This window comes from Aristolochia californica, unplaced genomic scaffold (assembly GCF_029961685.1).
Source record: "Aristolochia californica isolate CCGP_79_NKW_82.1479 unplaced genomic scaffold, dmAriCali1.0.hap1 SCAF_14, whole genome shotgun sequence".
Taxonomy (NCBI): Eukaryota; Viridiplantae; Streptophyta; class Magnoliopsida; order Piperales; family Aristolochiaceae; genus Aristolochia; species Aristolochia californica.
This window is the reverse complement of record NW_027181815.1, coordinates 3,101,546-3,125,977: the sequence shown is the minus strand read 5'-3', so window position 1 is coordinate 3,125,977 and position 24,432 is coordinate 3,101,546. Positions and strand designations below refer to the sequence as shown.

The 24,432-nt window shown below is 37.4% G+C and overlaps 3 protein-coding genes across 6 annotated transcripts; 1 reads left to right on the top strand and 2 right to left on the bottom strand.

The window, feature by feature from the left end:
- The first annotated feature begins 2,072 nt into the window (after positions 1-2,072).
- Positions 2,073-4,621, top strand: LOC137949545 (uncharacterized). Of its 2 annotated transcripts, none has more exons than XM_068795613.1 (3): positions 2,073-2,234; positions 2,347-2,527; positions 4,034-4,621. In XM_068795613.1, exons 2-3 carry the CDS (start codon positions 2,353-2,355, stop codon positions 4,333-4,335), a joined length of 477 nt encoding a protein of 158 aa, XP_068651714.1. In that variant the 5' UTR covers positions 2,073-2,234; positions 2,347-2,352; the 3' UTR covers positions 4,336-4,621. The 2 variants fall into 2 exon arrangements, with proteins under 2 accessions (XP_068651714.1, XP_068651713.1); XM_068795612.1 differs by having other exon boundaries at positions 2,074-2,234; positions 2,369-2,527; positions 4,034-4,620.
- A 4-nt stretch (positions 4,622-4,625) lies between these two features.
- On the bottom strand, positions 4,626-15,818 carry LOC137949544 (probable serine/threonine-protein kinase SIS8). Of its 2 annotated transcripts, XM_068795610.1 has the most exons (13): positions 15,269-15,818; positions 12,526-12,966; positions 11,405-11,508; positions 9,739-10,850; positions 9,387-9,427; positions 8,987-9,055; positions 8,780-8,880; positions 8,444-8,522; positions 8,248-8,346; positions 8,043-8,111; positions 5,626-5,675; positions 5,347-5,523; positions 4,626-5,147 (listed from the first exon to the last, which is right to left on the bottom strand). In XM_068795610.1, exons 1-13 carry the CDS (start codon positions 15,695-15,697, stop codon positions 5,066-5,068), a joined length of 2,853 nt encoding a protein of 950 aa, XP_068651711.1. In that variant the 5' UTR covers positions 15,698-15,818; the 3' UTR covers positions 4,626-5,065. The 2 variants fall into 2 exon arrangements, with proteins under 2 accessions (XP_068651711.1, XP_068651712.1); XM_068795611.1 differs by lacking the exons at positions 4,626-5,147; positions 5,347-5,523; positions 5,626-5,675; positions 8,043-8,111 and having other exon boundaries at positions 8,259-8,346; positions 8,780-8,893.
- Positions 15,819-17,126: 1,308 nt separating this feature from the next.
- Positions 17,127-23,299, bottom strand: LOC137949572 (calcineurin B-like protein 9). 2 transcript variants are annotated; one of them, XM_068795650.1, is made up of 9 exons: positions 23,155-23,299; positions 22,844-23,009; positions 22,680-22,762; positions 21,615-21,674; positions 21,239-21,347; positions 21,083-21,135; positions 20,872-20,952; positions 20,668-20,780; positions 17,127-17,500 (listed from the first exon to the last, which is right to left on the bottom strand). In XM_068795650.1, exons 1-9 carry the CDS (start codon positions 23,161-23,163, stop codon positions 17,446-17,448), a joined length of 729 nt encoding a protein of 242 aa, XP_068651751.1. In that variant the 5' UTR covers positions 23,164-23,299; the 3' UTR covers positions 17,127-17,445. The 2 variants fall into 2 exon arrangements, with proteins under 2 accessions (XP_068651751.1, XP_068651752.1); XM_068795651.1 differs by having other exon boundaries at positions 20,668-20,770.
- Positions 23,300-24,432: the final 1,133 nt, after the last annotated feature.

The following is a 24,432-nucleotide window of genomic DNA, read 5'->3' as shown; positions in this document are numbered from 1 at the left end:
AAAATTCTTGAAACTATATGGAAAACCAGAACTTTTTAGTGTCAACCGAGCTACTATCATAGTTGAGTCCAAAATAGAAAGACAATCGAAGTCTTATAAAGGAAAGATAGTTCTTACAAAAGAAGAAGAAGGCAATGCCTTTAAGAAAGTAAAGAGTATGTTGACTCCATTTTCTTGTACCTATCACTCCATTTTCTCTCTTTTAATGTTCCAATTCTTTGCCTTGGATTATTGGCTCTGGAGCCTCTAAACACCTCACTAGAAAAAATCAATAACTTCTCATGGTTATCACCTTGCATAGTTAATTGTTTTGTGCCTATTTTTTATGGCTATTAAACAAATGTATAAGGCACTAGTTTCTCTACTCTGTATCTGTCCTTTTTTTTTAATGTTTATTTGTTTTACAACTTTCTTTAAGCTTTATGTTTATTAGTCAGCTAACTAAAAAACTTTACTGTTGTGTAACATTTTTTCCCACTCAATATGTGTCTTAAGACATCCAAACCAAACAAGTGATAGGTAGAGGTCATGAGTGAAAAGGTTTCTATTTCTCATACGATCAAGTGATTTAAGAAATTGCTCCTATTGGCCAACAAGTAGTCTAATAGCATAATAGATTTGGCCATCCCTCTTTACTAGTTTTACAATCTTTAGTTCCTTATTTAAAATATCTTACTAGTTATCTTGTAAATTGTGTTAATTAGGTAAACATCATTGAACAAATTTGTTTTATCAGTTTGGGAAAGGTAGTATGGATCCTTTTTCCTTAGTCTTTTTTTTTTTTTATGTATGAGGAGTAGTTCATGTTCTTAATGTTACTCAGTCTAAATATTTTGTTGTCTTTGATAATGCGTAACTTAGCTCTATTTAATAAAAGATGGATAAAAGTATTTTCATCTTTAAATCCTTTTGTACAATGGTTGAAACACAATTTCATAAGAAAGTACAAGTTTTTAGATCAGACAATGCTAAAGAATTTCTAACTTCACAATTGTTAACATATTGTAGTAAGAATGACATTAATCATCAAACATTTTGTACTTATACACCAAAACATAATGGCAAAGTCTGAAAGAAAAAACAGGCATCCCTTGGAAGTTGCTAGAGCTCTCATGATATCTATGAATGTTTCTCATTTACTAGCCCTATGTTGTTCTTAACATTTGTTTTCTTATGGATCATATCCACTTCAATGTACTTCATGATAAACCACCCTTCCCAAAATTATTTCCCAAACTTAATCAAACTTATTACAGGTAGACATTGATAAATATAGGTCCAGAGATTTGCTCCACTAGCTAAGTAATTGCTTATGTTGTATACAAATGACTTTATGGTTAGTTCTTCCCCATCCTTATTGTCTTTAGCCCATTATAATGATTGTCTTATTTTCATTAGAAAACCCACTTGTGCTTGTGTTAAAAAAAATTGCCGACAATACATCCTATATCAAACTTTGTCTCTACTGATAGATTATCACTAAGTTGTTACTCCTTTCGCACAACTTTATCCTTTGTCTCTATTTCTAAAAATTATTAAGAGGTTCTCAAGGATCCGAGGTGGTGTGCTACCATGGAAAAGAGATATGGGAGTTAACATCTTTTCCCTTCATAAAACCCCTATGCTATGGATAGAGTTTTACTACCAAACACAATTTGGATAACAACATTGCTTGGTTTAAAAACAAATTGGCTGCCAAAGGGTACATTAAATCCTGTAGTATAGATTTATAAGGAAACCTACTATGTAGTAGTCAAGCTAAATTTTTTATGAGTTGTTATTTTTCTTGTTGTCAATTTACACTGTTTTAATCATCAGTTCGCTGGAAGATTCCAACGTTGAGTTGGGAAGTTACTTTATCTTGTTAAAATAAATTTTAATATTTTTTTATTATTAGTGTGAATTTCATTAGCAAACTTTCGATCGAATCCTTCGATATTTGAAGAAAAATTCGGGTCAATGGCGCTTGTATAAATGTAATAGTCATACTAATATTACGGCTTTTGGCATACGCAGAGTGGGTAAAGAAATCTGGAATCAAGCTTCTTTTCCCAGCAATTAACGGGGAGTCCTTATCTGTGTTAGTGTAGTTTTCACTTTCTCCGTCACTTTTCTCTAAGTTCTGAAGACAGAAATACTGGGTGTAGTTCTTGTTGATTAGTCTCTTTCAGGTGAAGAAGTAGGGAAAGCCATGGGCGAGGGACCTAAGCTCTACGATCAAAAACCCAGGAAAGGTAGGCTTCAATAAGAAACCTCTGTCTGGTTTTTATTTCTTCTATACATGGTTCTTCGGTTACTTTTTCTTTAATCTGCTCACTAATTGTGGAAAGAATGGAGGAATTATAGGTATAAATGCTTTTTGATGTAGGACAGCCGAAGCCCAAGAACTACTCCGTTCCTCCGACTCCTCAGACTCCCCCTTCGATGGCATCTGCGGAAACCCCTGTGCCTCCCCCAAAAGAGTCATTTGTTCGACGGTATAAGTTCGTCTGGCCAATACTTTTGGCTGTCAATCTTGCTCTTGGAGGTCTGTCGATAAATTGTTTTCGTTCATTTTATCGATGTGGATGCATTTTGGACATTTTAGTTGAGTTGGGTATTGATCATTTTTGCTTGTGGCTTGATGATGGTCTGTTTTTTGTTTCAACCCTACTTTTTTTTTTTAATCACGAAGGAGATGAAGGAATATCTTGTTGCCTGGCTGTCTCATTGATCCCATTCTTGTTTTCTTAAGCTTTTATGCGAGGTGAATCTGCTTGTTATTAGGTCCTTTCCTTGTTCTCTGGTGAAGCATTTGTTAGGGGATGCCAAGTCTATTTTGCATAATGAGCTCGGCGATTAACAGTTTGCTTGAGCATTGACTTTTAAATTAATCTATCAGTCATCAACCTAATTATTTTCTACGATTCTAGCTTTTGCAACTTTAACAGATAATATTTCAGCTACCTTAGAGGAGTGGTGATGCCACCGCCTGCTATATTATATTGTTGATCTTTCTTCTCTATTCTGCTGGAGGATAAAAATTTTATATAATCTGGAGAGCCCAGCTAAGGTGGTAATCCACCTGGTTTCCAGTTCCAACAATGTCTGATCCATTTTCCTGATGCTGGACTTTTTTGGTTAAATCTGTCAAACTATAAATCTCTGATCACATTGAATATGGGCTAAGAATGGAAAAGAATCATATTGTGAAGTTTTTCAAGCCAATCAGGTTCTTTATTTTCCTTTCAAGTTATGATATTTCAGTTGGTGGGGAATGTTAATGCCAAGTCTTGATGTCAAGCTTACAAAAAAATTATATTTTGATATACCTACTTGTGTCATAGATGATTTTGAAAAATGGATCTCGATTCAAGGAGTCCCTTTGTATATCAAGAGAAGATGCAGCAACCCTATGAGTTGAATAATCACTTGATTTCTACAGGTTGGACATGATCAGTCTTAGATGTAATGTTTATAAAAGTATTGTATGACCTTGTGCTTCTCTGTCATCACCTTCTGCCAGGACGGGGAATCCATTTATGTAGCAAAAAAAGAGAAATGAACTTTAGGCATCAGTTTCTTTTTGCCTAAAGATGAAGGATGTCCTCTAGTCAAAACTGGCACAATCTTTACTGATTTTTCACTCTCTGTCTGATTTAGAGAAATTTATGATATTACACACATCAAGCCAAGAGATATGAGATTTGTGCATTCTTTATCTTTTACAATGAAGTAAATCAGGTTTGAATTAGAAGGGTACTGACCTCCCAAACTTCCATTCAGATGATTATTCCCTTGATTCATAAGGCCCTAAATAACCCATTGAATTGAAGTAAAAATGTTGTGGATGAGACTCTTAATCTTTTGCAGCTTTGCTACTCTGATTCTAATGTCTTGCATTACATTCAATTTAGATAAATTGTATTCGAGTCCTTCAGATTTCTCCCTTTAGAGCTTTTGTAAGACCTGAAGCTGCCCTTTGTACCATGTGCACTTTTGGATGTGGTATGTTCTGTTTTTTTTAGTCTCCACTTTATACCGCTGCATGCAGGGTACCTATTCTTGAGGACCAGAAAGAAAGATACATATACAGAAGATGAAGAGAAAGATGTTCCTACTACAGCTGGGAGGAGTCCCCAAATCACAGAGGAAACACTGCCCATCCCAAATGTCTCTGAACCTGTGAAGGTGAAGGAACCCATCCCAGAGCATGAGCAGCGCCAACTCTTCAATTGGATTTTAGAAGAGAAGAGGAAAATCAAACCCAGTAATCCTGAAGAGAAGAAACGGATTGATGAAGAGAAGGCCATTCTTAAGCAATTCATTCGATCCAAGTCCATCCCAACCTTGTAGGGAACTTCAGGGTTCGACATATTTGGAGGCATGGATGCTGATTTATTACATGCATCTGGATACGTTTTTATTCGCCCTTCTTTTTGTCTAATATGTCGATACAATCATATTTGGGTGAGATTTGATTAGTGCTTGTAATTTTCTAGCAGATGCCCTGTTCAGATTGTGTAGATTTTGTAGTGGAGAACAGTAAACGTGAATCTACAGGTTTCAAATGTCTCGCTTATCAAAAAACAACAAAAAAGAAAAGAAAAACTGTACACAATTCAATGTATATAAACATACGAGGCATGAGGCTTGTGCATACCCAATTTTTTCCTTTTTCTTTTTCAAAAAGTGTCAATAGCACAAAACAGAGTATACAATTTTAGAAGCTTTTCAAGCTTCCACATTTCAGAACAACCAAAACGGCAACAAAACGGGACACATTATTTAAGTAGTTTTTTTTTAACTTTGGCTCATACCTTCGGTAAGAGCTTCATGCGCTTCACTTCCTGTTTTTCTCGTACAGCACTTCGCAGTCCGCCAACAGTGTGATTACTCTCTACTCTGGATCAGATTGAGCCTGTTTCCAATTCCAGCAACTCATTACCGCTGAATTTGATCCTTTCATCCCAACTCCTCTCTTTCACCAATTTTGTGAACAATTTTGCTGCAATTGTAGTGTGCTTCCCAGCTGTAAACTGTATTGGAAGTATTATTTCCTCCTGATGATTTGAACCAGTGCCTTTTAAGTGGCCTCAACATTTACTCGCTTCACATTCTTCAGTGATGTCATAAGCTGAGCAAACGAGGGGCGCAGATTTGGTTCACTGCATAACAAAAAATAAAGAGTTTAACAGAGTAAATAAATCCCATCAATCTCTCTTAACCTGAACCACATAAATATCTCTACACTAAAGCAAAATCTAGTTGATACAGATCGTTATAAAATGTGGAGTTGGTTAGTCATGAAAAGCAGGCAGAAAAAAACCGAATTGGATATTAATCATGACAATGTTGACAACTTACCTTTGCCAACAATCACGAATTATCTCTGCAACCATAGGATCCACTTCTTTTGGTATATCAAGGCGTCTATTTTGGAAGCCAACTGCTCCAACCACCTGCATAGGGTTCATTCCACTCCAAGGCATTTGCAAGGTGACCAATTCCCATAGTATTACACCAAAGCTATAGACATCACATCTGCATCAAATCTACCCATTACCGATAGAGCACAGAAAGTTTCAAACAAAAATTAAAAGTTCTCACAGAGATTTCTTGAAAAAAATGCTAGTTGGGACTTACTTCTCATTTGATGGCTCATTTCTTAAAACTTCAGGAGCCATCCACTCCGGCTGCAGTAAACAGTCAAAGGCATTACTAGATAGTTGGAATAAACACTCTGAGCTTCTTTTTGCAGCAATAAACAATGTTCTAAATTCGTTGTGACTAGGAGTATGGACCTAAGTTCATATAAACTTAGATGTCCCAACTTTCATTTTTACCATCAAATTTGAATTGAATTACTCAAAAACTAATTTCTTTCCCCATGCATTCATGTTGATGTTGTTTTGAGAATTTTCTTATAAATCAATTTTTACTGATAAAATTGTCATGATGGCATTGTTGTACATATGAAAGGCACTCTTGCAAATAGAGTATGTCTTCAAGAAAGAAAAAAACTAGATCAGCCAACCTCGGCTAGACTTGAGTCCAGCCTCATTAACCTCTTTACATTACCATTAAAATAGAAAAATATAAAGCTGCAAGGATATCCCATAAGACATTTTCGCTTTAAGATTTAAAAAAAGCATACACCTATTTAAATATATCACACCCTCTAATAGTCAAGATATGAAAAGTATTGCTTAAAAAGCAAACAAATGTAGTCATCTAGCACATAAGACATCACAACCACAAGATTCTATGTCGATAAGAAATTATTTTTTAGACATAAATATTTGATCACCAAAATTAGAACATCAATTGATGATCGAGATTGTAGCCCCAATCAATGATCAATGATCCAGAGCATGAGCATTGATCAAAGATCAAGATTGGAAGAATACAACTACCAATTAACTAGTAGAGACTACATCACCTACTCAATGGGCTTCGCATTTTCAGAGACAACTACAGTGGTCCCATTCACATTGAAGGAGACTCGAAGGTGGTCATTGGATGGTGTGAGCGTACTTCCCCTTCACCGTAGCGCCATTGGGACATCTTTCAGGAGATTTTAGATATTACCTCACTCCACTTTTGTATTTGGTTTGTCATTCCTAGATCTGCAAATTCGGCTACAGATGTGCTAACCAAGTAGGGAGCGCCTCTACAATCTCTGGTTGTGAGGGATCTGCTCCCTCTTCCTTTTTAAATTTTCTTGTTATATATATATAAATACATCTTTATAAAAAAAAAAAAAAAAAAAAAAAACTAGTAGAGACTACATCAATGGTCAATCTATGGTCTTCATGGTCAAAATTATAGACCATGGTCCATCTATGGTCAAACAAAGCCTAAATAGATTATTGAGATAATCAAAACCCACCAAATGATTGAGATTAAATCAATCATGAGGGGTTGTTGTGAGACTCAAAATGGACGCTTTGTGAAGCTCTACAACTAGATCTAATGGTCTTGACTTATTAATTTGAAGTGAACCCACTTGATTGAAGGGATGACACATGCATCCTCATAGAGACGACATGTAGCCTTGTAGGAAGGTGCCACCTAAGCAAAGGAGGTGGCATCCTTTCAAATTAGATGAGATGGCAAGCTTTATGCTCTCATGAAAGGAAGAAGAGTCAAGCCATGTGCATCTCTCCTTGCATCTGGAGCTTGGGAGAGGGAGAAGATAAGAGGAGAGAAAAAAGTGGGGTGGTTGAACCACCTCCACCACCTTATAAAAGTCTTCGACTATCCTTTTTCAGGACGGAAGACAAATCATGGAAGGAACTGAATTAGCCACGCACGATGAATGAATGGACGAACTTTTTTTAGCTGAGGCATGCATGTCTTTCTCAAAGAAAGCCTTGTCTGGCTGAAGCCAGAAGGCTCGTAAATGTGAGAGTGATCCTCATGACCCTTTCTTTCATTCCCTAAGTGAGGACATCGATCACTGGAAAATTTTCAAGAGGCTTATGTAGGAAAACTCTGCCTATTGGAAGGAAGAGATTCTACAACCTCACAAAGCACCAAATTCCAAGTCTTGCCTGAAAACCTATCGAATTATGAAGCAAAATTAGCAACAACAACCAACACCGCCACTACTTTGCCACCATCTTTGGACCTACCACAAGCAATACGAGGCCACATCTCTTTGTCAAGCACCAAGTGGGGGTAAGCAATAAAATTGAAGCTAGTCAACCCAAGAAGCTTTCAGTTCATCTATCAGATAATTCATATGAAAGAACATGCATGAAGATCGAATCAGGAGACTCTTCAAAGATCAAAGCTACTTCAGATCCTGTGACTTTCTTTTGTTTTTGTACTTACAGTCACGAACCGGCCTACTTTGTATGTTGACATATTTAAATCCAATATGAATAAACACTTGTAATGTTCATTACAACACATAATCGACAATCCTTTCCACCAAAAAAAAAGGCCCAGTAACAGCACTTTGATGATCCCCAGTTCCAAGCCCATGAATGTCTTCATAAGCAGAGCACCTAAAAATATGCATTTCTAAGATGCAGACAATGTAAACAAAATATTACCGTCCCAGCAGTAGACTTTGAAGAAAGGAATGTGTTATGCTTCAGACGTGACAAACCAAAGTCGCAGACCTGAAAGAGAAATGCCAATGGCATCAGTATTTGAAGTTACTTTCTCCCATAAAAAAAGAAATACATACTTCAATTGGACCAAGGAACAAAAGCATGATAAATTATTGAAATTGTTCAATATGAACTGCATTCATACCTTAACAACCCAATTTTTATCTACAAGAAGATTTGGAGACTTCAGATCTCGATGCACAATGGTGGGATGGCTTGTATGCAAGTAATTCATCCCTTTGGCCTGGCCGAAGGTACAACAAGTGTTTTATAAACAACTTAAAGAAGCAATACTTAGTATATAGCCAGTCACATAATTTATGTCATCTATCAACTTATACCACATCTAGAGCCATTTTTAAACGCCTCTTTTCATCAATTTGAACATGGGGACGATGAAATAACCTGAATAGACTTCCCCTGTAGATGACCAGTACAATAAGAAAAACAGTAAGAGGTACTTCTTTTCTATTAGTACATGTGTCTTCAAGTTGCAGATTGTAAATGTATCATAGTGAGCAGGAAGCAAAGAATGCTAGAGGTTCTCCATTATGGAAATTTGCAAGATGAGCCAGATAATGACTCCTTTGAACAAATAAATGCTTACAGAAAATAATAATTCCTTCCATTATTTGAAAACATAAGAAATTTGTACATTAGAAAAATAGTAGGCAAACCTTGGAAGAAACTCTGTCAATATTGAGAGGTTTGGAGGACGGGTGACAGCACCCATGAAAAGAACAACATTTGGATGACGCAATCTTAGCATGATTTTTATCTGCACAATGCCACTGGCAAATATCGAATCGGAACATTTTCCAAGGAAAATTTGTGAAACAAAATTTTTGTTTCAGGTTAACAGTTAGGAACTTGAATACACTTACTTCACATCTGAACTGCTCCAGTGCATCACCAGAGAACTCTTGGTCCAGGAATTTCTTCACTGCCACTTCCTGCAATAAAATTTAGTGCCACCAAATAAGTATAACCATATAAGACCTCACAAAATATTAGAACCGACTAAGTCCCATCAGCACCGTAATTCAACTATTCTGCCATAACATTAATACTTAGAAAAAGAATACAAGGTTTTAGACTTTTTCACACTTCATATACATAACAGAAGAACAAGAGGAACAAGCAAAAGCAAGTTCTTCACAGACATGAGCTCCTCAATTGTTTTGAACTGTATATGTATGATAAAGTTCTGGGAGAACGTATACGAAAAATACATCTACATCCAAAAAATGTGCATTTGGAAAAATTATCTGGTGTTCAACTTACTGTGCCATTCCAATCTGCTCGATAAACCTCACCAAATGAACCTGAAAATAAAATAGAACCATAATGAATAATTAAAGCCAATAGTACACCAGTCAAGAGTAAATTTAACTTAGAACATAAACATAATGTGCATCTAACAATTCAAAATGTGAAAAACCCCTAGGTTATTGTATCATTCCAGTGGTGCTTCATGTCAGTCACACACACATGGATAGGCACATGGGATACAGCCTAGCCAATTGTTATGCCATTCACCAATGCTTAAAGTTAAACAAGACATGCACCAAAGATATACATACATATGTATAGACATGGACAGCATCAGAAAGGCTAGACATACTAATTGACTTACCAAGACCAATTCGTTCACCGATTTGAAGATCCTCCCATGGAATCTCAAACTCTGCAACATCGTTCAACAAGGGGTTGATCCTTCCATTTCCATCACTTCTAGAAATATTTTGTTGATCACAATTAGCTGTTTCTACAAATCTTTGCAAGCTTTCATCTGCACCCATTTGGAAAATTTGGGAACTTCCTTTCCTTTCCAAACAAGCTCCCAACCTATTACTTTCAGCTGTCTTTTGCATTATATGTCCATATGGCCCTGAAATCTCAGCAGATGAATCAGGAATAGCAGATCTACCCAATACCTCAGAGTCACTAGAATCAGCATTTACTGACAAACCACTTGCACTAGAGAAGGGTAAAGAGACATCTGAACTTATAAGACAGAGATCAGCACCACTGAGCTGCGACTGATCTTTAGCAGATGAACAGTGACTTGATTTTTCTAATCCATTGGCCCAGATTTTCTCATTGGCAGTTGTGATTAGTTTGTTATGATCAAGAGCTGAAGATTCCAATCTTGTGGAACTCAAAGAAGACTTAATTTGGTGGTCAGAACCCAATTTGCTGCCTTCATCAATTTGACGAACTCCTTTTCCTTCCACTATATCCTGGGGAGGATTTAAACCAGAAAATAAATCGGCAGGAGGTGAGGCCCCACTCTCCAATAAAACTGCATGGAGTTTCTTTGCAAACTTTGGATTTTGTGCAGCACTGATCACATATTTGGAGACATCCTTAACTTTCATTTTTTGAGCTGGGGAGTTAGTTGCTTTCATTCCCAATGAGCTTCCCCTGGGAGGCTTACCTAAAGAAGGAACTGCTACAACTTGATGTGGTTCAACAAGATTCACATCATTTGTCAATGGGTGATGCATCCTAGAGCTCATCACATTAGAATTTAAACTGGGATCACACAAACTTCCCCCCAGTCTTTCTGTATTATTCACGAGTTGAGAGTTAACTTTCCTATCAAGTGCCAAATATAGATCCTTTACAGTCTCTTCAATAGTATTAGAACACATGATGTCGAGCCCAGGCTTTGGAAGATGGTTACTTGGAATTTCAGCAGGAATTAATGTACCAGGAGATCCCATGAGATCAATAATGTATTCACTGAAACCATGGCATAGAGTTAGCATCTATATCCACTACCCTTCAAAAAGTTGGAAAGTGTAAAAAACTTTCACCACAAAGGACTATATACATAAACAGGCATGTTTTCACATGAAAGTTATAAAAAGACTGCTAATTAGTTACTGAACAACCAGAATAATCTTTTCAGACAAAACGAGTAAAAAAAACAAAATGAAATACAAAAATGAGTACAAAAATTTAGTGAAAGATTCCAAACATAAGTGTAGCAGGAAAAATCAGGATGAAAGCATTTCAGAATGAATAATCTGGCTGATTAAGAGGTTAGTAATTGCAAAAAAGGTAAAATTACATAAAACAAATTAGATTAAGCGTGAGATTGCCCAATATTGTACCAAGATGTAGCAACAAAAGCATTGGTACAAGGAGTTGATCATGGCAAGCAAGTCAAGAATAACATTCAAAAAAGAAAAATACGACAACCTCAAAGAGGCAATAAAGTTTTGCCTTTTCAGGAGTTGCATGACAAGAAGCAAATACAGTACTACTATAAAAAAACAGTAATAATGACTCACCTTCCTTCATCAATTTTAATTAAGTTAACAGCTTCTTCGTCTGTCCCAGTGTAATAGCTCCCTTTCACCAGTCTACAGGGCAGGTTGACCCGATCAGCTAGTACCTAACAAATGGAAACTTCTTTCAGCAATTGGTAATAAGTAAGTAAACTGTAGAGTGGAAAAAGTCCTAAATTGAAAAAAGAAAAGAAAAATTAATGGGTTAGAGCAATATGCCTCCTAAATGGCTAGTCATTTTGTGATGGGCCAGGTTCAACCCAAAAAACCCAATAGTGGTATCAGAGCAGGTTGTGTGTATGGACTAAGGCCCAGTTTGTGCTCCCTAGGTTATCTGTATATTGTGGGCTCCTTGAGGTAGAAGTCTATGTCATAGGCTCTATGAGGTAGGAGTTTGTGTGCCTTGTTAGAGGGTTTGTGCCAACATCTCAGGCCTGTTATGTGTAAGCCTTGACTTCAAGGGGAGTGTTAAGCGGGATAAAGTCTTACATTGAAAAATGAGAAGAAAAATTAATGGGTTACAAGGTTTAGCAATAGACCTCTTAAGTGGTTAATCATGTTGGGATAAAACCAAGCTCAACACAAAAAGCCCATAGTATAACCCATTAAGTACTGTTGGGATTTTGGCTTGAGCCTAGTTCCATCCCAAAATGACTAGCCACTTAGGAGGCCTATTATTTAACCTTATAAGCCATTATTTTTTCTTCCTATTTTTCCATATGGGACTTTTTCTTACTCTACACTCCCCCTCACGTCCAGGCTTTACATATAACGGCTTGAAACGTGGGCACAAACTCGCAGTAGGGCACACAAACTCCTACCTTGTGGAGCCCACAACACACAGACTCCTACCTTGTGGAGCCCACAATACACGGATAACTCGGGGAGCAAAAATTGGGTCTCAGCCCACACATACAACCTGTCCTGATACCACTGTTGGATTTGTGGGTTGAACCCAGTTCCATCCCAAAATGACTAGCCACTTAGGAGGCCTAATACTTAACCTTATAAGTCATTAACTTTTCTTCCCATTTTTCCATGTGGGACTTTTTTCCCACTCAATTAAAAAATGAGAGCCAATGCAAGGATAGTGCTAAATAAATAAAAGCAATGACAGCAAAAACCTTAAAAAGCAAAGCCCTGTGACGTGAGAGCCCCACTTCAAGGCAGCCAAGAGGAACAACAATGGAGTTCAAAGACATTCTCAATTTGTGGCTCTGAGCAGTCCATCTTCTCAACATATCATCAGTATCACCAACTGGCCCTCCCATGCTATCAACAACAAGATCAGCAATCTTCTGAACCAGCCCACTTACAATTGGACTAGTCACTGCACTTCGGCATTCCATTGCAATTGAAACTACCTTTTTCTCAAGCTGTTGTAGAACTGGATCCACCATTCTATTTACTAAAACCACCTCGTAATCCACCTTATCAGAAACAGATGTTTCATGTAGATCCACAAATGAAGGCAGTTGCCGTTGAGGGCAAGAATTTGAAATAATTCCATAGACATCATAAAATCCATCAGTGAGTTTTTCATCATAATTGACAACATTATAGTTCTGCAGAGAAAAGTGAACCCATTCTAAGTTAAATGCCTCAAGAGATTTATATCAGTGTAAAGAAAAGGCCATTTAGAAGAAAGAACAAAGGTTACACAACAATTGTTATCAAACATCATATTATTTTAATGCAATTCAAACACCATATTTAGTTCACATTTTAACATAATCTTACCCCTTCTAGGTAAGTAAAGAAGTGTTTCAAGAGAAGATGAAAAGAAAAAAATGATCTACAAGTAGAGCCTTGAAGGAGTATCTTTCATGGCCAGCTCAACATTGAAGGAGACTCAAGCAATGTGATCTCTCCGTGCTCCGTTCCTATGGATCCACCTTGGTGTCATTGGTCAGCATTCTCTGAAATTCAGGATCTTCCTTTTGGCATTATTTGTAAATCGACTCGTCCATAGATTTGCTAATTGTAATGCTGATTCTCTAGCTAAGGAAGGGGTCACTCTTCAATCTCTCATTGCAAGAACCCCCTCCTCCTCCTTAAGTGTTTTGCCTTCAGGCCCTTTAAATAAAGCATCCTTACTAAAAAAAAAAAGAAAGGTGTAAAGCCCTGACAAAGACATTGTTAGATACACGTAACACTGCATGGTATACTTTACAAAAGCTAGCAAGACATAAATAGAAGATAAGAATAACAAATATAAGATAACCAGATAAAGAAAAAATAAAAAATAAAAAGATAAATAAAACAGGTCAACAGTTAACACATCAACCAGAAATAAATAAATATATAAAAATGATATAGATTAAGATATGCAAAATAGCACTCTGATAGATGAAAGTAACACGCAGTAACTAGAACCAAAGGTTCCAACATTATATCAGATATTCCCACATCATGTCACCCATCCTCCAGTTCATTTCATTGATCCCTACCAATTAGAATTATTCAAAGAATCCAATTGCGTTACAACAAATCTTCGAGTTGTCTTCCCAAAAAGATTTTTGGATGATATATACCATATGAAGAGGTTAACATTCTCACTAGTTCACTTCTTTGGGAACATTTGGAAGTTGAATTTAGATCTCAATATAATGAAGAATCTGATGTCTGATCTAGTTCACCATATTCCCAGTAGAAACTGCACATAATACAGTTATTAGTTATATAGTTTCACCTATCCAAGTCAATAGAATCACTCACTACCTTGGTTCACTTAACCATCCACAGCCCCTTTTTCACATTCCTTTTTATGAGGATATTTTTGTTTGAGGAAATAAGATGAGAAAGAATACAATAGCAGACCTTCCAAGTGGCACAGTAAGACCAAAAGAAGTACAAAAATTTACTAGGATACATTGAATCATCACATCTGATGTTGAGTACAGTAACTCAAAATCCCCATCATGACATTTTTGGTCCTCAAATTTCTCGTTGATCCAATCAACCAACATTGTTAACACATTGTCCTGAATTCAACCTGCTCAAAGTATCCTAGAATACTCTCTCTCATTCTCTAGTCTGTTGGTGTTAATCCTTATGGATTCCCTCATACTTTAATAGTTTCTCAACCAAATTAACAAAAATTATCTCATACAGGAAAAATGCAAGAAAAAAGAGAAATCAACTATGAGGTCAAATGCACAAAAAAGAGAGCAAAGTGAAGTAAAAAAATTGAAAGTCATTTTCTTTTCCTAACTAGCAGAAAAGATAGAAATGTTCAAGTGTCGCTTAGAGTGAGAAGAGCTCCCATACAACTTTGGCTCAACAGTCACATGGGAGGTTTCTACTGTGACTGTCTTGGGTTCAAGTCTCACCAAAGGTAAGGGGAAGTGTGCTCGTGCAATCACTATTTTAAAAAAATAGGTTAGATGCTTACAACGGGACCTCAAGTGCAAACCTAAATTTCCCTGGATAACTATAATACTGTAGCAGCAGAAATTTCCCGACAAGTACTTCCCAAAATCAGAAGATCACCCAATAAGCTGTCACATGCAGTAGAAAATGGTTCCTTAACTGAAAACAAAGGAAAAAAAGCAGAAATATGCAGAACAAGAAGAAATGTAGTTGAGTACATAACGAACAACAGTAAGCAAACAAGTTCGTTGTCATTTTATAAATATGCACTTAACGTTTCCGTCGAGATCATATTATTAACAACGAGATAATTGAAGTAGCTGGGCCACTGGTCCTTCTAAGGATCAACACTAAAGAGAAGACTCTTTTAAGTTAAAGATTCCCCCAAGGCGAAAATCACACTTACTGACTGAAAATTCAAGCTACACGCCTCATCCAATCCAACAAGCCCTAAACATTAAAAACACAAATACGCAATCACACAAATTAACATACCCAGTACCGAAGCGAGAGAAAGTCCAGCAGCGCACTGTTGACAGGACCAGGCAAGCTCCCAAGGCTAATCCTCTTCACCGCGTCGATCTGCGCGGTCTCCGCGTCCTGCCTCCTATCCGGATCGGATGCACTCAACGCCAGGGCAAGCTGCACCTGAAACTCCTCTTCAAAAAAATTAAAATCCACCCCTTCATCCACCCCGTTCCTTCTCAATTCGGCGTCGCCGTCAGCCATCCTAGCACCAGAATTAGCAGACACCGCGGGGGAAACCGAAGAAGAAGACGACGACGCTTGACCAACAGAAGATGACAAAGAGGAGGCCGAGGGAGACGAAGAAGGCGAACCGCGGTGCGTGTCCGGCAAGCGGTGGTGGTCGCTGACGCTGCCGCCGATGTGCAGCTTCCGAAGGAGGTGTTTCATCTTCGACATGGCGGAGATCCAGACGGCCGGACGAGTGGATGCTCCCAGCCTGGGGAGAACTGAGAAGAAGGGAGAAATGGGGCTAACGATAGTGTTAATGTACGCACCCCTCTGCCAAAGGAGATTCCATTATTCCGCTGCAAGAGAGTGGGCTTACCGGTGAAGCTACCATCGACCGTGTGTATATCAGAATTAATTTTAATTTTAATTAAAACCCATCGCCTTCCCTCCAAAGCCAGGACATGAGATTACCAAATTATTATGTTAATTTAACTAAGGCGCGTAATTACATCTTTTAAATTGTTTTTAACTTCAGTGGTGTGTTTTTTAGAGGTGGGAAAGGAAGAAGAAGACGAGGAAGGAGCTAGAGAGACGATGAAGCGGATCCAATCCATGGTCAAAGAACCCTCAATAATGTTTCTAATTTAATTATTGTGATCTCGATCAGACGGTCCATGCTTATCGTGTGTCCTCGTGTTTTTTGGGACCCAGCGTGAGGAAGGGGACTGGATACCGAATATTAAGAAGCCTTTTTTTCTAGTTTTAAGAAGTTCGAAGAACTACGGAACTCGTCCGTTTCTTTCTGGTGAAATCGCCAAAAACAAGCCCGTGTATTATGCACGGGCGAAACGGAAGAAAAGGACCGAGGCGGCGTAATCAGCATCTCAAGTTGCACCCCCTCCACTAACAATGAATTTTCCGTCCATTCAGACCTCTAAAGTTAGCTCCAACACTTAATACAAACCGTGATATGCCCTTTTTCATCCATCAGTCACTGCAACTGGCAGGCTTCATTTGTTGCTCCTCGCTGTTTTGGCGAGCTCATTTATGGACGAGATCGACTGGGAAGTTGTGTTTATCCACCAACACTTTTTTTTTTTTTTTCCAGAATTAAGAGATAATAAATGGGAAGTATATACAGACCGTCTGGCATTAAGAGGTCCGCACATGTATTTTCCAACAACCTAATAACACGCCCCCACATGACACACACAGAAAGCGATCAAATCTTCCCGAAGGGAGTTCTAAAAAACCAACCAATGGGAAAAAAACAAAAGACGAAGCTTGAACTCACATGAGTATAATATAATCAGTACATCATGAGTTGGCGGATAGGACTGTACATTTCCAGAAATTTACAGTATGACCTGTTTCAAAGTTGAGAGTTAAAGAGGGATGCACACGATGCCATGGGAAGTACTTGTCTGGAAGCAGTCTGCAGACAAAATTTGAACATCGGATACAAAATTCAGTTTAGAATTGAAGCCTGAATCACGTAGTAACAGTCTTTACGAGTTCCATTCTAGGATCCGGGCGGGCTCTTTTTTCTTTTTTGGAAGCATTTCCGAGCTGGATTCTTACCTACTGGATCTCTTTCACAACAGGAAGACAGCACCCAACGAATGGAGGGAACACAAAAACAGAGAACAACACAAGGAAAAAGGAATGAAACATAGACAACTCAGCTGAAATTTTAAGCTAAAAGTTCAACGAATAACATTTCTTTCTTTCCTGTACAAGGCCATCAGCGTGATTGTGATAGCAAAAGTAGAAGCTTCAGTGCCCTAACGCAAACCAAGCCTCAAGTGTCAAATGACTGACAACTATTCAATGGCCACTAAACAGCTGCACCAATCTCCTGCCACAATAAATCATTTCCTGAATACGCAGATGAATTCAATGAGCCAAGCACATAGCCCTTGGACGGCCAATTGGTTGTGAACCAGCATGACCAGGTTTTGTGCAGCTTCCATCATTCAGTCTTCAACTTCCGTGTTGAAAACAAAACTTGGGAAAGTTGTAGTTACATTCCTGCACGATTGCAGATAAAAGAAGAATGAATACTTCAAGGTTTGATTTATGCTTTCACGACTGTCATCATTGTTGTCCTTATCAGAGCCGGATCTCATCACCTATGAAATGTCTAGTTTTCTACATCATGTTCCAATCACAATCAATTTTATTATTATTTATTTCTGCAGTAAAATATTTTAATTAAATTAGAGCAGTCATAACATGCAACTACATACTTTCATGTTATGTTTCATTCAAACAGAGAATATCATCATCGCCATCTTTATCAAAACCTTCCATCCTAACAGTGCTATGACAGGCTACATAATCCCTTCATTTTCCTTTTTGATCAAATAAGTAAATCCACACAAAAAAATTGTCCATCAGCCGCCACTATATAACTTGGTTGAATTCACCACAGGCATGAGTAGTAAGCTCTAAACCCTATGGCAAATGCGAAATTTCCACTTCAACATTCATCATAACACATTGCAATGACTAATGAGGTTCAAAACATCTTGATAATCAGTGGTACCACTATCTACCATCTCTACAAAGTCACTATTGCAGTTATTTCTTCTGAGTTACTTTGATCATATTCTTTTACCATCAATTGAGTCAAGGAACTGAGAGAAAAATTCAGAAATGCCCATATTCGTACATTTTTAGAAGTTAAACTTTCAAGTTTCAAGTACATCTCCTTTCTGATTTTCTCTCTGCATCTCTTATTCCCTTTATACGACACTAGATTATCATAAACACGACATAGCAAGAAAGAGAAAAAAAGAATGAAAGGTTGTCTAACCATGACCCGTTTGAAATATTGAAAAAGTAACTATATTCAGAAAAAGTATCCTTTTTGCAAATGCAGTTAACAGTCATTGGCAAACTACTGCTTATAGGAGCCTAGGCCTTTCAACTGTAATGGTTGTGTTCTCTTGTTGCAATGCTTTAGTGAAATTTGCAGGCACATACTTTTGCTGCCAAGTTGTGGATGGCCTTTGTTGGTTTTGCTACTATTATTGCCGGTAGATGTTTAATGAAACTAAAGGATAGAAAACCTTTACAGATACAAGGGAGCAGTGATGCGTATGCCTGGCTCAGAAGATTCTTGAGACCATAAGTGCAGGAAACACCTCTGATTTTCCAAGAAACATAAAGCAAAATTTACCACCTATTTCAGTTGAATTTCTGGAAAAGAAAAAAACTTCACTAACTTGATGTAATTTGAGTACATCAACCTCTATTTATAATAGAGGAAACAAGTAGAATCCAATTACAATTAAACTACCATTATCCTAGTTACTCCCAAAGTTAAACACTAAAAGATAAATTCTAGAATAATTGAACAACTAAACATAAATAGAAGACTAACATAACTAAAATGCTTTTAAAATGAGACTCTTCTGCAAGACCTTCTATAATAATTCTGACTTTGTAAAACCTCTCGTAGTGAGAGTCATGTGAGACTCTTCCATACCTGCTCTACAACACTCTCCCTCAGACTGGAGTTTACAACTTCAACTTGCAATGAAAATGATTATTCGTCTTCAATTTTCTTTAGCTGAAAAAAATTCGTATTTTGTTTGCAAATATACTTTTCTTCAAAAAATATACTTATTTTGAGAGGAAAAATCTAATAGATTTCAGACTCTGTAATCTAGCCGAGCTGAGTATTCTTTCTTCTTTGGCCTACATAACCATTGACCCTTGCGAAATTGATCTCCCCCTAGAAAACTCAGGCTGAGAATTGGTTTGATAAGGTAGAAAATGGACTTACAAATCATTCTTTTGACATAAAAATTTCCATATAAAGTCTCGTTCTTGATGGCATAAAACGGCTCGAAAGTTGAAGTTTTCTATTGCTGCTCGAGCCTCTCTTGTAGTCAAACCTTTGTTGCTTCACATATTGATTTCTCTTTGTAAAAAACTCCAATTGCCAAAATTCTCTTTGCTTTGGAAAGTAGATTCGAAGATCTTTCCGTCAATATATAATTTGCAATATGAAAAGCTCAGTATGGAGGTGCGAACGCCAAAAAAAATAAAAAATACTGGGACAAGAAAGAAAAAAATAGAGTACGAATCTAAACAACTAGAGATGATAGATCAGAAAAGAATCACATTATCTTTGTGGGTTGACCGAGTCAACTAACAGAACCTACTCTAATACCATGTTGAATTTCTAGAAAAGAGAAAAATTTTACTAACTTGATGTAATTTGAGTACATGAGCCTTTATTTATAATAGAGGAAACAAGTAGAATTCAATTACAACTAAACTACCCTTACCCTAGTTACACCCAAAGTTAAACACTAAAATATAAGTCCTAGAACAATTAAACAACTGAACATAAACAGAAGACTAATATAACTAAAACACTTTTAAACTGAAACTCTTCTATGAGACCTCCTTCCATAATAATTCTGACTCAATAAGAATGCTAATGGTGAGAGTCATGTGAGACTCTTTCATACATGCTCTTCAATAATTTCTCTTACCAATCCCATACATTCCCACCCTAAACTAATTACTTCTTAATTTGTTGGCTTCAATAACTATCCCCTTTGTCCACATGAGTGACCTCAACTGACACAGTGATGCTCAGTCTCTGAGGTCTCCAAAAAACAAAGACAAACCTCATCCTACTTCTCGAATGCCATGTATCAATTCTCCACCAGGGGTTGGATAAAGAAGTTTTTTTTAATTGTTTTAGCACTCTCAATTTTAAAAAATACTTGAATAACAAAAACTCTCAAGACCATGTGCATTTCAAATGTGCTTGGACTTTGTTTTTAGTCTTCATGGACATAAACCATCAAATTGATTCTGATATTATTTTTTTTCCAAAAAAAATGTTAGTGTTTGAAGGTGGAAAGGGTGGAAGGTGGATGCAGTAAGTTAGCTGGAACTGGAATAAGTAACCACAGATTAGAGGATTCTGACCTGTAGAGGTCCAGGACCAAAGACCATCATATACTTAGCATTCAGATATACTTTATCGATTATATTGGTTAATGAGTATTCAGAGTTAATTGGTATAAGATATACAGATATACTGATCAACATTTGTGGAAAGGATATAGGTATCAAGTAATTACATTAAGTAGCAGCATGCCATCTGTTACTCAGCCAAGGTAAATTGTATTGAACACAATGAATACAAAAAATGAAAGTAAATGACATACTTCAGATATGGAAGAGTCATGTTCTTCAAAAGTGAAGGATTGCGAATGGCAAAATCTTTCCACTCTGCTTTGTTAATTCTACCATCCTTGTCAGCATCAGCATCTGCAAATGTCTGTCATTAGAAGTAAACAGAGTCAAGAGTGCTAGTCCTTCAAAAGACTAAAGAAGAGCAGTTAAGAAGCTGAACTTGGAAAAAGCCTAACCTTATCAATTATTGCTTCAAGTAGATCATCTGACAGTCTCGTATCTGATTCCATCAGAATGGCAACTATCATTTGCTTAACCTGGAATAAGAAAAAAGAAACGCATTGTTGATGAAAGCTTCTTCCAATTGTGTTTAAAAAGATGTCAAAATGAAAATTTGAGATCAACCAACAAATTTATTATCAGGTAGCATTAAGGTACAGTAATAACCTCTTCACGGTCAATATAACCTGTTTGTCTCAAATCGTAGAGCCTAAATGCAACTGCAGGAACAAGATAAACTTAAATAACATGTTTCCTTTTCCAGAATATGTCTCGAGTATAAATTGGAATACAACTAGATTATTGTGACACAAAAGATCTTACAGTCGATTTTATCCTCCAAAGGTGCACAAGGGTGGAAAACACTGAGAGCATGGATAAATTCCTCAAATTCAATGACACCATTCTTTTTTTCATCAAAAAGATCAAATACCTGTAGATGCAAGAAACGTAAAGAATTTCCAGAGTGTAAAACACCACTAGAGCCGAAAAGCAGAACAAAAGATGAACTATGCTGCATATACTGATCCACTGGCCAGCAAATAAACGCTCAATGGAAAAAAATATTATTCCAGCAAGAATAACACCCAAAACGAATTATAGACAGGTGTGTATTTATATATATATATATGTGATTAAGAGAGGGAGAGAGAAAGAGAGAGAGAGAGAGTGAAAAAGAAGGCGTTAAACATTAATTTACTCTATCTAAGAAAAGGTTCTCGCCAGATTGAGTCTTGAAGAGTGCCAATTGAAGCTCTTCCTGCAAATAAGAATTTGAATTCATCCAAAATGAATCAGCTACTCATCAGCAAAGACTTGGAAGAAACATGCTAACAAGGAGATCATTAACAATACACATAATTTCAAAATGACCTCACAGCCTTCAAAGAACTCTGACAAGTCCAAACTTGCCCAAAGGTCGATAAATAAGGAGGAAGGGGAAGGGTGAATCTTTTCCTAACCCTTGTTGATGATAAAGGGGGAAACATAATCAAGATCAGTACTTCAGTTGGCTGCATACTATTGCAAAACATCATTGATGTCTGAAATTTTGCAGAATATAAGCCTATTTCGATTTCTTTATTCCGCAATAAATCTAAAAAATCTAATAGTGATTCCATTTTTACATTGCAATTGACAAGTATACCTTTTGATTTGCTTAAAAATTTCTTATTTTCTCAAATATTTAGAAAACCTTGTTAATTATAAATTCCCACAGAGTTTTAAGAAGTCATGCTGATTCATAGGACCCAACTGGACATGTCAAATAATAGAATCTTAATATGTATCAACCTAAACTATATCAATGTATATCAACTTATGACAAGTGTATGCATAGTTGCATCGCATCCAGTGAACAATCAGTTCACTGCTGTTAGATGATTTTCTTTATCCCTAAAAGCCCTAGAGAGCCATCTGCTTCAAGCTCAATCATCTTCTTATCCTTAGTGTAGTCACCAAGTCCTACATCAAGAATGGTCACCTCTGCTAGAACCAAGATAATCTCCAGCTTGCTATCAACTAGCGGCAGCTTTCAGTTTTGCAAGCTTCTACTTCGTCAACCAACACAAGGATCTATCAAGTAAGAGTTTCTAGCGAAGTGGCAATCGGTTGAAAAAAAAAAAAAAAACTGCAACAGCAGCAGAACTTTTACCTGATCTAAGGAAAGACACAAGAAAAAGAAACATAAAAAGGAAATTATAGCAATGGTTGCCTTATAACTGGAGATCATGACAGACTACGTGGGTTTCCCAAACAATAGTACCTTATGGATGAGCCCGTCGTCAATGATTGAGCAACTCAACTTCTTGAACAACTCGTACAACGCCTCCACTTCGTTCACAGAAACTGTCAATTTGTAAGAGATGAAGTCACTGAAACTTCGGAAAAGCAAAAGCAGAAAATAAAATCAGAGTAAAACATGCAGACATATGGACTCCTGAGAGAGAAGCACGAGATCCTTAAATAAAAGACGCTGTTTCCGTGGCTGCGGTTGGAAACAATCGACGAGAGCAAATATAAGCGCTTCCATAATAGCGACAAAAGGAATAAACGCCGCGCAGACACGTTCTCCAACCGTTAGAGAGCTCGATTTCTGCAAAAATGGAGCAGGAAAACTATTTTATAAAAAAGAAAAGAAGAGGAAGAAGATGATGATAAGGATAAAACATAGAAACATAAAATTAAAACAATTTTTTTTTTAAAAAAAAAGCCTGAAACATAGAATCATGAGTTCATACCGAATCCATATTCTCCTGACGATGACCATGAGCTAGATTAAGATCCACTCAGCTCTCTCCCCCTGGACTGGAAGAGATGGTACGACTGTATAACTTTCCAAAGAGGAGCGCAGGGCAGGGGAAGACTCGGGTTGACAGCGTTCAATATCGCCTTCATTAGCTTGATTACACTTCGCTGCACCCGGTTTAATTTGAGGAGGGCAACTTTGGTAGTCCCGCGACCACAGACAAATTCGTACTCCTGTCATTGGCGTTAATTCAGTATTCATGCTCTCGGGTCGAGGGGAGCCGGGGAGCCTATTCGCTACAACGGGTGGCCCCCAAGCCAAACTGGATCACAACCCGTAAAGTGCTCCAACACGTTTTTCGAACCAAATCCCTTCGGACTTATCTCAAGTTTGGTCATAAGACTGGTAAATCCCGCTCCGACTCAGCCAATTCAAAACGGACTTTTATGTGTCTGAGTGAGTCCGAGTTAGAAAAGCTGCTGGCAGCAGAAAGGAGAGTGAATTAACTCGTCTTCTCCACTACACGAGTCGTGCCAGATACACAGGTGAAGTGAACCACGGTTCAGCCACGTGCAAGCTATAAGAGAATTGACGCTGCACCGGATCGCGCCTGAGTGTAAGAATTAAAACAACGTCAATTAATTAACTTTTTCCGGCAAATAAACAACTCTAAATTACACCGTGTAAAAGAGGCATTTTAAACTTATTATAGTGAAAGCTGTAATGGCTTTTCTTGGCCAACCACCTCCAACCGCTTCTGTTGGCTAATAAATGGAAGGTCGAACGTCACAAAGAATCTAATAATGATTCAATCAAGTGGTACGTGCGTTACACAGTTTATTTATAAAATATTATAATAGATTTAAATTTATTAATATTTAATTAGTTAACATTTTAATTAATAAAATAAAATAAAATAAATATAAATATAATACACTCGAAAGCGAGTGCATTGGCATGCACGCTACCGGGCCCTGTGGGCGAAGAGAACAAAACGAGTCATGGCTGGTCGTGTCGCCACGGTGACTAGCAAAGACGATGGGAATTTGCAGTCCCTTACGAAGAGATCGACAGCAGTAGCTGAGGACGCATCCTGCCAATTGATCACGTCAAAACCCACGAGAGCTTCTTTTAAAAATTTAAATTAATGTAATAGTTAGATGCCAATCTCATCACTTAGAGCGCCACCGTCTAGGCGGAGTGGCGGCCACGCCACCTTATAGGCAGAGTGGCGGCCGCAATCTGAACCTAACTGGCCAGTTGATGACAT